This window comes from Hypanus sabinus, chromosome 23 (genome assembly GCF_030144855.1).
Source record: "Hypanus sabinus isolate sHypSab1 chromosome 23, sHypSab1.hap1, whole genome shotgun sequence".
NCBI classification, from domain to species: Eukaryota; Metazoa; Chordata; class Chondrichthyes; order Myliobatiformes; family Dasyatidae; genus Hypanus; species Hypanus sabinus.
Genome location: NC_082728.1, coordinates 62317377 through 62331337, shown reverse-complemented (window position 1 = coordinate 62331337; position 13961 = coordinate 62317377). Strand labels below are relative to the sequence as shown.

General features: G+C 56.1%; 1 protein-coding gene across 4 annotated transcripts in view; it reads right to left on the bottom strand.

The window, feature by feature from the left end:
- Nucleotides 1-13961, bottom strand: part of acsf2 (acyl-CoA synthetase family member 2) — a 980331-nt gene that overhangs the window by 598954 nt on the left and 367416 nt on the right. For all 4 annotated transcript variants that reach the window (XM_059948994.1, XM_059948995.1, XM_059948996.1 and 1 more), the window contains one exon: nucleotides 2568-2730. In XM_059948994.1, the coding sequence (XP_059804977.1) occupies nucleotides 2568-2730 (163 nt within the window). The remainder of the gene's footprint in view (nucleotides 1-2567; nucleotides 2731-13961) is intronic.

Here is a 13961-nt window from a genome sequence, read left to right as displayed (position 1 = left end):
GCGAGGGGTTACTGAGGCTGAACAGCCAGTGGGCGAGGTGTTACTGAGACTCAACATCCAGTGGGCGAGGTGTTACTGAGGCTGAACATCCAGTGGGTGAGGTGTTACTGAGGCTGAACATCCAGTGGGTGAGGTGTTACTGAGGCTGAACATCCAGTGAGTGAGATGTTACTGAGATTCAACATCCAGTGGGTGAGGGGTTACTGAGACTCAACATCCAGTGGGTGAGGTGTTACTGAGACTCAACATCCAGTGGGCGAGGTGTTACTGAGACTCAACTTCCAGTGGGCGAGGTGTTACTGAGACTCAACATCCAGTGGGCGAGGTGTTACTGAGACTCAACATCCAGTGGGCGAGGGGTTACTGAGGCTGAACATCCAGTGGGTGAGGTGTTACTGAGACTCAACATCCAGTGGGCGAGGTGTTACTGAGACTCAACATCCAGTGGGAGAGGTGTTACTGAGACTCAACATCCAGTGGGCGAGGTGTTACTGAGACTCAACATCCAGTGGGTGAGGTTTTACTGAGGCGGAACATCCAGTGGGTGAGGTGTTTCTGAGACTCAACATCCAGTGGGCGTGTTGTTACTGAAGCTGAACAGCCAGTGGGTGAGTTGTTACTGAGACTAAGAGTGGCCAGTGATTGAGGTGTTATTGAGGCAACCCTCTTTACACATCCTGGGGTGAAAAATTGTATGAAAGGGACACAGCTACTTTTAAACATCCTGGAATGTACCATTTTCTGGCAGTTCTCACCCATTTCACTGAGGCCTGGGGAGCTCATTCTCTTGCAGTGAGGATAACGACAGAGTGAAGTGAACAAATGCACGAGATGACTGCTGAGTCATTCACCATTCTGATTTGGAGATCTGTCCATCTCCACAGCTTCATTAGCCCTTCACAGAAGCACTACAATGGTTCAGGAAGGAAGCTCAGGGGCACTTCGTGATGTGCAAACCACGCAGCCTCGATCCCAAGTCGAAGAGACAGAAGGTGACTAACCAATCTGACTCCCAGCGGATTGGTTCATCATTGTAATGGGGCTCTGTCACTCAGGAGAATGTAAACTGGGCTACTGTATCATGGAGGTTATTTTGCAGTTCCTAGGGACAGATGCAGGAGCCAAGCAGCCCAGTGGGGTTACTGTTTCCTCACCGTTCAATAAACTTTCATCCCTTACCCTTCAAAGTTGACAGCCAATCCCTCCAATTACAGCATTTCTGAAGAATTTCTCTATTCCTTTTACTTTGTAATTTATTTTTTATTGAAGTTCATCATCAAATAAACATTTCCATAAGATGTATTTCAGACATTGTACACACATATCATATAATCATATGTATCACAAATCTTCACATAATATTTATCTGAGGTATACACTTATAGAAAAGAGAAGAAAGAACAAGCGAAAGGAGAAAACTATGTACAAGTAGGGAGTGATCTTTTTTTACAACATATTCATTGATTTGTGAGAATAAAATCAGGCCTGTGACGTGTTATGTAGTTAAATCATTTTCCCAGTATGAATCAAATTGTTCCAACTTATGATTAACAGATGCTGTTATCTTCTCCATTTTGTAAATGTCCATTGTAATTTCCATCCATGTGTTTAAAGTTGGGCTCTCCTGTGATAAGCATTTCCTAGTAAGAGTCTTTTTACCAGCCACCAGCAGTATATTCATTAAATATTTAACTCGTTTCAACCATTCTTGAGGTATATCCCAAAATAAATGGTCTTACTTTCTAAGGGTGTTTCACATTTAAAGATGTCTTGTAGGGCATTGTGTATCCCACTCCAATAGTCTTTGATAACAGGGCATTCCCAGAAAATATGAAAACACAAAATGCTGGCAGAACTCAGCAGGCCAGACAGCATCTATGGGAGGAGGTAGTGACGACGTTTCGGGCCGAAACCCTTCATCAGGAAATATGATAACGATTTGCATTTTGACTTACACAATTTCTCCAGCAAAAAGGGATGTTACTATCATAATGGGATTTCTGAGAGGGTGTAATAAAATACCTTATCAAGTTTTTCCATCCAAACCCCCTCCATTTCTGTGAACTGGTACACTTCCATTGATACCTCCATATTATTGTCCATTCTTTCTCAGATATAATTATCCCTCCTTCCTTCTCCCATTTTGTTTTAATGTATGAAAGAATTTCTCTATACCAAGCTATACCCTATTCTAAAAACTTCTTAAGTCTTTGCCCTGATGTGATGTTAAGTGAAATTCAATCACTTTGCAAACTTAACACCTCCCTCTTGTCGTCCTCACTCGGCCTATCTGCGACTGTAGCATCTTTCAGTACTGCAGTTCAAGAAAGCAGCCTCGTTTTCTCAGTCCACATGAGAACAATGTACCGGTCTCGCGAGTGAAGCACACACTACAGCATGAATGAAGAAAAGCTCTTCTATGTTCTATTCCTAAAATCACAAGTTCTTTAGTGACGCTCTTTCCTGTTCAACCACCAGAAATCCGATTACCCTCTGTCCCTCCATTATCTGTCAGTTTCATTAAACATTTTGGCCAAGTTTAGAGTATGAATATAAAGATAGCTTACCGAAGTAAAGAGGATGTTTATTGGGTCATCAAAGGAAATCTTCTTCTGCACGTTTAACAATTGCACATGGTGGCTGCTGGAAGCTGCTTCAAACACTTCCTTAAAGCTGAATGTTCCAGGAAGTTTATCTCCAATCATAATGACTGACCTGAGGTCAGGGAGTCTAAACAAGCACAAAGCAAATTCATCATCTAAGCCACAATTCTCCAACACTGACCGAATTTACCATGGCATCAACACTGGACGGCTGGGAATAGACACTGGACGGCTGGGAATAGACACTGGGCGGCTGGGAATAGACACTGGACGGCTGGGAATATGCATTGGGTGGCTGGGAATATGCATTGGGTGGCTGGGAATAGGCACTGGACGGCTGGGAATAGGCACTGGACGGCTGGGAATAGGCACTGGGCGGCTGGGAATCGGCACTGGGCGGCTGGGAATAGACTGGGCGGCTGGGAATAGGCAGTGGGTGGCTGGGAATAGGCACTGGGCGGCTGGGAATAGGCACTGGGCGGCTGGGAATAGGCAGTGGGCGGCTGGGAATAGGCACTGGGCGGCTGGGAATAGGCACTGGGCGGCTGGGAATAGACACTGGGCGGCTGGGAATAGGCACTGGGCGGCTGGGAATAGGCACTGGGCGGCTGGGAATAGGCACTGGGTGGCTGGGAATAGGCACTGGGTGGCTGGGAATAGGCACTGGACGGCTGGGAATAGGCACTGGACGGCTGGGAATAGGCACTGGACGGCTGGGAATAGGCACTGGGCGGCTGGAATAGGCACTGGGCGGCTGGAATAGGCACTGGGCGGCTGGGAATAGGCACTGGACGGCTGGGAATAGGCACTGGACGGCTGGGAATAGGCACTGGATGGCTGGGAAGAGGCATTGGGTGGCTGGGAAGAGGCATTGGGTGGCTGGGAATAGACACTGGACGGCTGGGAATAGACACTGGACGGCTGGGAATAGACACTGGACGGCTGGGAATAGACACTGGACGGATGGGAACAGGCATTGGGCGGCTGAGAATATGCATTGGGCGGCTGGGAATAGCCACTGGGCGGCTGGGAATAGGCACTGGGTGGCTGGGAATAGGCACTGGGCGGCTGGGAATAGGCACTGGGCGGCTGGGAATAGGCACTGGGCGGCTGGGAATAGGCACTGGACGGCTGGGAATAGGCACTGGACGGCTGGGAATAGGCATTGGGTGGCTGGGAATAGACACTGGACGGCTGGTAATAGACACTGGACGGCTGGGAATAGACACTGGACGGCTGGGAATAGACACTGGACGGCTGGGAATAGACACTGGACGGATGGGAACAGGCATTGGGCGGCTGGGAATATGCATTGGGCGGCTGGGAATAGCCACTGGGCGGCTGGGAATAGCCACTGGGCGGCTGGGAATAGCCACTGGGCGGCTGGGAATAGGCACTGGGCGGCTGGGAATAGGCACTGGACGGCTGGGAATAGGCACTGGACGGCTGGGAATAGGCACTGGGCGGCGGGAATAGGCACTGGACGGCTGGAATAGGCACTGGACGGCTGGGAATAGGCACTGGGCGGCTGGGAATTGGCACTGGGCGGCTGGGAATTGGCACTGGGCGGCTGGGAATAGGCACTGGGCGGCTGGGAATAGGCACTGGGCGGCTGGGAATAGGCACTGGGCGGCTGGGAATAGGCACTGGGCTGCTGGGAATAGGCACTGGGCGGCTGGGAATAGGCACGGGGCGGCTGGGAATAGGCACTGGACGGCTGGGAATAGGCACTGGACGGCTGGGAATAGGCAGTGGGCGGCTGGGAATAGGCACTGGGCGGCTGGGAATAGGCACTGGGCGGCTGGGAATAGGCACTGGGTGGCTGGGAATAGGCTGTGCGGCTGGGAATAGACACTGGGCGGCTGGGAATAGGCACTGGGCGGCTGGGAATAGGCACTGGGCGGCTGGGAATAGGCACTGGGCGGCTGGGAATAGGCACTGGATGGCTGGAATAGGCACTGGACGGCTGGGAATAGGCACTGGGCGGCTGGAATAGACACTGGGCGGCTGGGAATAGACACTGGACGGCGGGGAATAGGCACTGGGCGGCTGGGAATAGGCACTGGGCGGCTGGGAATAGGCACTGGGCGGCTGGGAATAGGCACTGGGCGGCTGGGAATAGGCACTGGGCGGCTGGGAATAGGCACTGTGCGGCTGGGAATAGGCACTGTGCGGCTGGGAATAGGCACTGTGCGGCTGGGAATAGGCACTGGGCGGCTGGGAATAGGCACTGGGCAGCTGGGAATAGGCACTGGGCGGCTGGGAATAGGCAGTGGGCGGCTGGGAATAGCCACTGGACGGCTGGGAATAGCCACTGGACGGCTGGGAATAGGCACTGGGCGGCTGGGAATAGGCAGTGTGCGGCTGGGAATAGGCAGTGGGCGGCTGGGAATAGGCAGTGGGCGGCTGGGAATAGGCACTGGGCGGCTGGGAATAGGCACTGTGCGGCTGGGAATAGGCACTGTGCGGCTGGGAATAGGCACTGGATGGCTGGGAATAGGCACTGGACGGCTGGGAATAGACTGGGCGGCTGGGAATAGACTGGGCGGCTGGGAATAGACTGGGCGGCTGGAATAGACACTGGGCGGCTGGGAATAGGCACTGGGCGGCTGGGAATAGGCACTGGGCGGCTGGGAATAGGCACTATGCGGCTGGGAATAGGCACTGGGCGGCTGGGAATAGGCACTGGACGGCTGGGAATAGGCACTGGACGGCTGGGAATAGGCATTGGGTGGCTGGGAAGAGGCATTGGGTGGCTGGGAATAGACACTGGACGGCTGGGAATAGACACTGGACGGCTGGGAATAGACACTGGACGGCTGGGAATAGACACTGGACGGATGGGAATAGGCACTGGACGGCTGGGAATAGGCACTGGGCGGCTGGGAATCGGCACTGGGCGGCTGGGAATAGACTGGGCGGCTGGGAATAGGCAGTGGGCGGCTGGGAATAGGCAGTGGGCGGCTGGGAATAGGCAGTGGGCGGCTGGGAATAGGCAGTGGGCGTCTGGGAATAGGCACTGGGCGGCTGGGAATAGACACTGGGCGGCTGGGAATAGGCACTGGGCGGCTGGGAATAGGCACTGGGCGGCTGGGAATAGGCACTGGGTGGCTGGGAATAGGCACTGGGTGGCTGGGAATAGGCACTGGACGGCTGGGAATAGGCACTGGACGGCTGGGAATAGGCACTGGACGGCTGGGAATAGGCACTGGGCGGCTGGAATAGGCACTGGGCGGCTGGAATAGGCACTGGGCGGCTGGGAATAGGCACTGGGCGGCTGGGAATAGGCACTGGGCGGCTGGGAATAGGCACTGGACGGCTGGGAAGAGGCATTGGGTGGCTGGGAAGAGGCATTGGGTGGCTGGGAATAGACACTGGACGGCTGGGAATAGACACTGGACGGCTGGGAATAGACACTGGACGGCTGGGAATAGACACTGGACGGATGGGAACAGGCATTGGGCGGCTGAGAATATGCATTGGGCGGCTGGGAATAGCCACTGGGCGGCTGGGAATAGGCACTGGGTGGCTGGGAATAGGCACTGGGCGGCTGGGAATAGGCACTGGGCGGCTGGGAATAGGCACTGGGCGGCTGGGAATAGGCACTGGACGGCTGGGAATAGGCACTGGACGGCTGGGAATAGGCATTGGGTGGCTGGGAATAGACACTGGACGGCTGGGAATAGACACTGGACGGCTGGGAATAGACACTGGACGGCTGGGAATAGACACTGGACGGCTGGGAATAGACACTGGACGGATGGGAACAGGCATTGGGCGGCTGGGAATATGCATTGGGCGGCTGGGAATAGCCACTGGGCGGCTGGGAATAGCCACTGGGCAGCTGGGAATAGCCACTGGGCGGCTGGGAATAGGCACTGGGCGGCTGGGAATAGGCACTGGGCGGCTGGGAATAGGCACTGGACGGCTGGGAATAGGCACTGGGCGGCGGGAATAGGCACTGGACGGCGGGAATAGGCACTGGACGGCTGGGAATAGGCACTGGACGGCTGGGAATAGGCACTGGGCGGCTGGGAATTGGCACTGGGCGGCTGGGAATTGGCACTGGGCGGCTGGGAATAGGCACTGGGCGGCTGGGAATAGGCACTGGGCGGCTGGGAATAGGCACTGGGCTGCTGGGAATAGGCACTGGGCGGCTGGGAATAGGCACTGGGCGGCTGGGAATAGGCACTGGGCGGCTGGGAATAGGCACTGGACGGCTGGGAATAGGCAGTGGGCGGCTGGGAATAGGCAGTGGGCGGCTGGGAATAGGCACTGGGCGGCTGGGAATAGGCACTGGGTGGCTGGGAATAGGCTGTGCGGCTGGGAATAGACACTGGGCGGCTGGGAATAGACACTGGGCGGCTGGGAATAGGCACTGGGCGGCTGGGAATAGGCACTGGGCGGCTGGGAATAGGCACTGGATGGCGGGAATAGGCACTGGACGGCTGGGAATAGGCACTGGACGGCTGGAATAGGCACTGGGCCGCTGGGAATAGACACTGGGCCGCTGGGAATAGGCACTGGGCGGCGGGGAATAGGCACTGGACGGCGGGGAATAGGCACTGGGCGGCTGGGAATAGGCACTGGGCGGCTGGGAATAGGCACTGGGCGGCTGGGAATAGGCACTGGGCGGCTGGGAATAGGCACTGGGCGGCTGGGAATAGGCACTGTGCGGCTGGGAATAGGCACTGTGCGGCTGGGAATAGGCACTGTGCGGCTGGGAATAGGCACTGTGCGGCTGGGAATAGGCACTGGGCAGCTGGGAATAGGCACTGGGCGGCTGGGAATAGGCAGTGGGCGGCTGGGAATAGGCAGTGGGCGGCTGGGAATAGCCACTGGACGGCTGGGAATAGGCACTGGGCGGCTGGGAATAGGCAGTGTGCGGCTGGGAATAGGCAGTGGGCGGCTGGGAATAGGCAGTGGGCGGCTGGGAATAGGCATTGGGCGGCTGGGAATAGGCACTGGGCGGCTGGGAATAGGCACTGTGCGGCTGGGAATAGGCACTGTGCGGCTGGGAATAGGCACTGGATGGCTGGGAATAGGCACTGGACGGCTGGGAATAGACTGGGCGGCTGGGAATAGACTGGGCGGCTGGGAATAGACTGGGCGGCTGGAATAGACACTGGGCGGCTGGGAATAGGCACTGGGCGGCTGGGAATAGGCACTGGGCGGCTGGGAATAGGCACTGGGCGGCTGGGAATAGGCACTGGGCGGCTGGGAATAGGCACTGGACGGCTGGGAATAGGCATTGGGTGGCTGGGAAGAGGCATTGGGTGGCTGGGAATAGACACTGGACGGCTGGGAATAGACACTGGACGGCTGGGAATAGACACTGGACGGCTGGGAATAGACACTGGACGGATGGGAACAGGCATTGGGCGGCTGGGAATATGCATTGGGCGGCTGGGAATAGCCACTGGGCGGCTGGGAATAGCCACTGTGCGGCTGGGAATAGGCACTGTGCGGCTGGGAATAGGCACTGTGCGGCTGGGAATAGGCACTAGGCAGCTGGGAATAGGCACTGGGCGGCTGGGAATAGGCAGTGGGCGGCTGGGAATAGGCAGTGGGCGGCTGGGAATAGCCACTGGACGGCTGGGAATAGGCACTGGGCGGCTGGGAATAGGCAGTGTGCGGCTGGGAATAGGCAGTGGGCGGCTGGGAATAGGCAGTGGGCGGCTGGGAATAGGCATTGGGCGGCTGGGAATAGGCACTGGGCGGCTGGGAATAGGCACTGGGCGGCTGGGAATAGGCACTGTGCGGCTGGGAATAGGCACTGGATGGCTGGGAATAGGCACTGGACGGCTGGGAATAGACTGGGCGGCTGGGAATAGACTGGGCGGCTGGGAATAGACTGGGCGGCTGGAATAGACACTGGGCGGCTGGGAATAGGCACTGGGCGGCTGGGAATAGGCACTGGGCGGCTGGGAATAGGCACTGGGCGGCTGGGAATAGGCACTGGGCGGCTGGGAATAGGCACTGGACGGCTGGGAATAGGCACTGGACGGCTGGGAATAGGCACTGGACGGCTGGGAATAGGCATTGGGTGGCTGGGAAGAGGCATTGGGTGGCTGGGAATAGACACTGGACGGCTGGGAATAGACACTGGACGGCTGGGAATAGACACTGGACGGCTGGGAATAGACACTGGACGGCTGGGAATAGACACTGGACGGATGGGAACAGGCATTGGGCGGCTGGGAATAGCCACTGGGCGGCTGGGAATAGCCACTGGGCGGCTGGGAATAGCCACTGGGCGGCTGGGAATAGCCACTGGGCGGCTGGGAATAGGCACTGGGCGGCTGGGAATAGGCACTGGACGGCTGGGAATAGGCACTGGACGGCTGGGAATAGGCACTGGGCGGCGGGAATAGGCACTGGACGGCTGGAATAGGCACTGGACGGCTGGGAATAGGCACTGGGCGGCTGGGAATTGGCACTGGGCGGCTGGGAATTGGCACTGGGCGGCTGGGAATAGGCACTGGACGGCTGGGAATAGGCACTGGGCGGCTGGGAATAGGCACTGGGCGGCTGGGAATAGGCACTGGGCTGCTGGGAATAGGCACTGGGCGGCTGGGAATAGGCACTGGGCGGCTGGGAATAGGCACTGGGCGGCTGGGAATAGGCATTGGGTGGCTGGGAAGAGGCATTGGGCGGCTGGGAAGAGGCACTGGGTGGCTGGGAATAGGCTGTGCGGCTGGGAATAGACACTGGGCGTCTGGGAATAGGCACTGGGCGGCTGGGAATAGGCACTGGGCGGCTGGGAATAGGCACTGGGCGGCTGGGAATAGGCACTGGATGGCTGGAATAGGCACTGGACGGCTGGGAATAGGCACTGGGCGGCTGGGAATAGGCACTGTGCGGCTGGGAATAGGCACTGTGCGGCTGGGAATAGGCACTGGGCGGCTGGGAATAGGCACTGGGCGGCTGGGAATAGGCACTGGGCGGCTGGGAATAGGCAGTGGGCGGCTGGGAATAGGCAGTGGGCGGCTGGGAATAGCCACTGGACGGCTGGGAATAGGCACTGGGCGGCTGGGAATAGGCAGTGTGCGGCTGGGAATAGGCAGTGGGCGGCTGGGAATAGGCAGTGGGCGGCTGGGAATAGGCACTGGGCGGCTGGGAATAGGCACTGGGCGGCTGGGAATAGGCACTGGGCGGCTGGGAATAGGCACTGTGCGGCTGGGAATAGGCACTGGACGGCTGGGAATAGGCACTGGACGGCTGGGAATAGACTGGGCGGCTGGGAATAGACTGGGTGGCTGGGAATAGACTGGGCGGCTGGAATAGACACTGGGCGGCTGGGAATAGGCACTGGACGGCTGGGAAGAGGCATTGGGTGGCTGGGAAGAGGCATTGGGTGGCTGGGAATAGACACTGGACGGCTGGGAATAGACACTGGACGGCTGGGAATAGACACTGGACGGCTGGGAATAGACATTGGACGGCTGGGAATAGACACTGGACGGCTGGGAACAGGCATTGGGCGGCTGGGAATATGCATTGGGCGGCTGGGAATAGCCACTGGGCGGCTGGGAATAGGCACTGGACGGCTGGGAATAGGCACTGGACGGCTGGGAATAGGCACTGGACGGCTGGGAATAGGCACTGGGCGGCTGGGAATAGGCACTGGGCGGCGGGAATAGGCACTGGACGGCGGGAATAGGCACTGGACGGCTGGGAATAGGCACTGGACGGCTGGGAATAGGCACTGGGCGGCTGGGAATAGGCACTGGGCGGCTGGGAATTGGCACTGGGCGGCTGGGAATTGGCACTGGACGGCTGGGAATAGGCACAGGCTGGCTGGGAATAGGCACTGGGCGGCTGGGAATAGGCACTGGGCGGCAGGGAATAGGCACTGGGCGGCTGGGAATAGACACTGGGCGGCTGGGAATAGGCACTGGGCGGCTGGGAATAGGCACTGGGCGGCTGGGAATAGACACTGGGCGGCTGGGAATAGGCACTGGACGGCTGGGAATAGGCACTGGGCGGCTGGGAATAGGCACTGGGCTGCTGGGAATAGGCACTGGGCGGCTGGGAATAGGCACTGGGCGGCTGGGAATAGGCACTGGGCGGCTGGGAATAGGCACTGGACGGCTGGGAATAGACACTGGGCGGCTGGGAATAGGCACTGGGCGGCTGGGAATAGGCACTGGGCGGCTGGGAATAGGCACTGGGTGGCTGGGAATAGGCACTGGGCGGCTGGGAATAGGCTGTGCGGCTGGGAATAGACACTGTGCGGCTGGGAATAGGCACTGGGCGGCTGGGAATAGGCACTGGACGGCTGGGAATAGGCACTGGACGGCTGGGAATAGGCACTGGACGGCTGGGAATAGGCACTGGACGGCTGGGAATAGGCACTGGACGGCTGGGAATAGGCACTGGGCGGCTGGGAATAGGCACTGGGCGGCGGGAATAGGCACTGGACGGCTGGAATAGGCACTGGACGGCTGGGAATAGGCACTGGACGGCTGGGAATAGGCACTGGGCGGCTGGGAATAGGCACTGGGCGGCTGGGAATTGGCACTGGGCGGCTGGGAATAGACACTGGATGGCTGGGAATAGACACTGGGCAGCTGAGAATAGACATTGGACGTCTGGGATTAGGCACTGGTCTTTCAAGTCTCAGTCGGAGGATACAGTATCCTGTTTTGAATGAAACCCCTTCTGGGTAACACGAGTTTCCTCTTCTGCAATCCCATTAGCTGACATGGTGAATAGGAATAAAGGTGGACACAACGTACACTGCAGATGCTATGGTGAAATCAACACGTACAAACAAGTTGGAGGAACTCAGCTGCATCTGTTGAAATGAGCAGTCAACTTTCACTCTGCCTCCTCTTCCAGCTACCTATCACCTCTCTCATGATTCTGCCTCCTTCTACTACCCATAGTGCTTTCCCCTTAGATTCCTTCTTCACCTCTCCTGCCTATCCCCTCCCAGCTTCCTCTCCCCCACCCCTTGATCTTTCCTCTGATTGGTTTTTCACCTGGCACATTCCACCCTCCCCCCCCACAGTCTTTATAGGGCCTCTGCCCCCTCCTTCTTTAGTCCTGACGAAGGGTCTCAGCCCAAAACATTGACTGCTTATTTTAACGGATGCTGCCCGACCTGCTGAGTTCCTCCAGCGTGTTTGTAGGAATGAAAGGTGGCAGCTCGGGGCTGAGAGGAGATGAAATGGGGTTTAGTGTAGGAACTTGATCACTTGGACAGAAAAGTGGCAGGTGGAATTAATTCTGGTCATGTCAGCATCGGGGATGTTGAAAAGACTGAAAATGGGAGGAGGTTACTTGGTGTGGAAGGGAAGAGGGACGCAGGTCCTTGAGGTCAATACCAACACCACAACAACTGCTTTCCCCACTGTCCATCACACCCCCACCTCGTCTCACCGATCACCTGGTCCTATCCCTTCACCCATCTTCTCATTCTGGCCTCTGCCACCCTCTTTTCCAGCCCTGATGAAGAGTTTCAGCCTGTGCTTATTCATCTCTGTAGACCTGCTGAGCTGGTCCAGTATGGTGTACAGTGTTACACAGTGACATGCCTACATTCCCATCAGTTTCCTCTCCCCACTCACATGGCACCTCGTGTGTTGCCCTTTCAAATACAGATACAGGATGCTCTCCTGTACAGAGAGATGAGCAGGTTACACTGGAACTGAGCTTAAATTGGACTGTAGCTCGGGTACTGCCATTGTGGGAAAGATGCCAAGGTAACCATGTTGTGGGAGAAAGGACAATGCAGAGATATGAGAAGGTATTTTCAGGACTAGGACACTGCAAGTGGGAGAAACCTCAGCTTCAGCCTATTCCCCAGAAACAGAGTCACTATCACTAACGACAGACCTATGGCAGAACCAGTCAGTCTTGACACAAAGAGAGCTACAGGTATCAATACTGAGTCTGAAACACTGCAACATGCCCAAAACAGAAGGGTTAGCACTCGTCCTTGAGCTTGGGCTTTGTTTCTCTGGTGAGGAGACTGCATGGTGAAGGCCAAATGCAGTACATTGGACTGGAAAACTGGTGGGAAGTGAAGAGATCTCTCATGGTTGCACAGGAATGTGCTCTCAGGTGGTAACTGCTTCTGAACCTTGGACTGAACTCTGCAGCTTCAGGTAGCTCCCTCTATCTGACACACAGCCAGCCAATTCCCTTTCCATGTTTTCTCCCTCATTGACTTACTAACCAGTAGCCTACTCCCACGTAAACTCAGGCCTCACTCTGTCCTGATCGACTGATTCATTCTGCCCACTTTAATGTTAAACTGCTGCCCTTCTGTCTGGCTCCTCCATCACAGGATGTTCTCCCTCTGCCCCACACAGGTACCTTGACCTTACTACCCTTTACAGGAGTAAAGTTTGGTCAGTGCTGTCATAAGTCATCTTTTGTGGCCTATTCCTCCCCAGCTGAGGCACAGGAACGAACTGGGATCATTCGAATCAGCAGCTGTCACCAGCTCCGTGCAAATTGCTACAAAGATACTGGACTTCAGTTGCAGATTTCAGCACCAACGTTCAACTTGGCAGCTTGGACCTGGCTGAGAACTGAAGACCTGTACTAATCAAACAGCTGGAATGTTTGCTGACACAGTCTGAGGCAACCACCTGCTCCAAGTAGGCCCCCAAAAAAGTGTGGTGGCCTGCCTCAGTGACCTCGTCCAGCAGCACACTGTCATCAAGTGTCTTGAGATGTTGGTGATGAAACATATCAACTCCTGCCTGAGAAGAGACCTGGATCATCTGCTCTAATTTGCCTACTGAAGCAACAGTATTGCCTCTTCACTCAGCCCTGGAATATCTGGACAGTGAAAATGCATACATCCAGACATTCTGCCTTGACAACAGCACAGCAGTTGACAACATCACTCCCTCAAAACTAATCTATAAGAATCAAGATCTAGGCCTTGATGTCTCCTTGTGCAATTGAATCCTCGATGTCCTCACTTGTAGACCACAATCAGCCTGCATTGACAATGACATCTCCACAATCACCACCAGCACAATCACCACAAGGCTGAATGTTTAAGCTTTCTGCTCTAATAACTTGATGCTAAGTAAATACTGCCCGGTGTGTACCAATGTCATATTCATGTTTGCTGACACCACCACAATTGTTGGCCAAATCAAAAGTGGAGATGGATCAGCATATAGAGGGAAACTGAAAATCTGGTTGAATGGTGCCACAACAACATCCTCCAAACCGCAGGGCTAAGAGAGGAGTAAACCCGAGGACCATGAGCCAGTGCTCATTAGGGGATTGAAGATGAGGAGGATCAGTAACTTGGCAAAACATATCAGAGGACCTGTCCTCCGACCATCACAGAGGAAGAACAGTGCCTCTACTTTCCCAGAAGTTTGC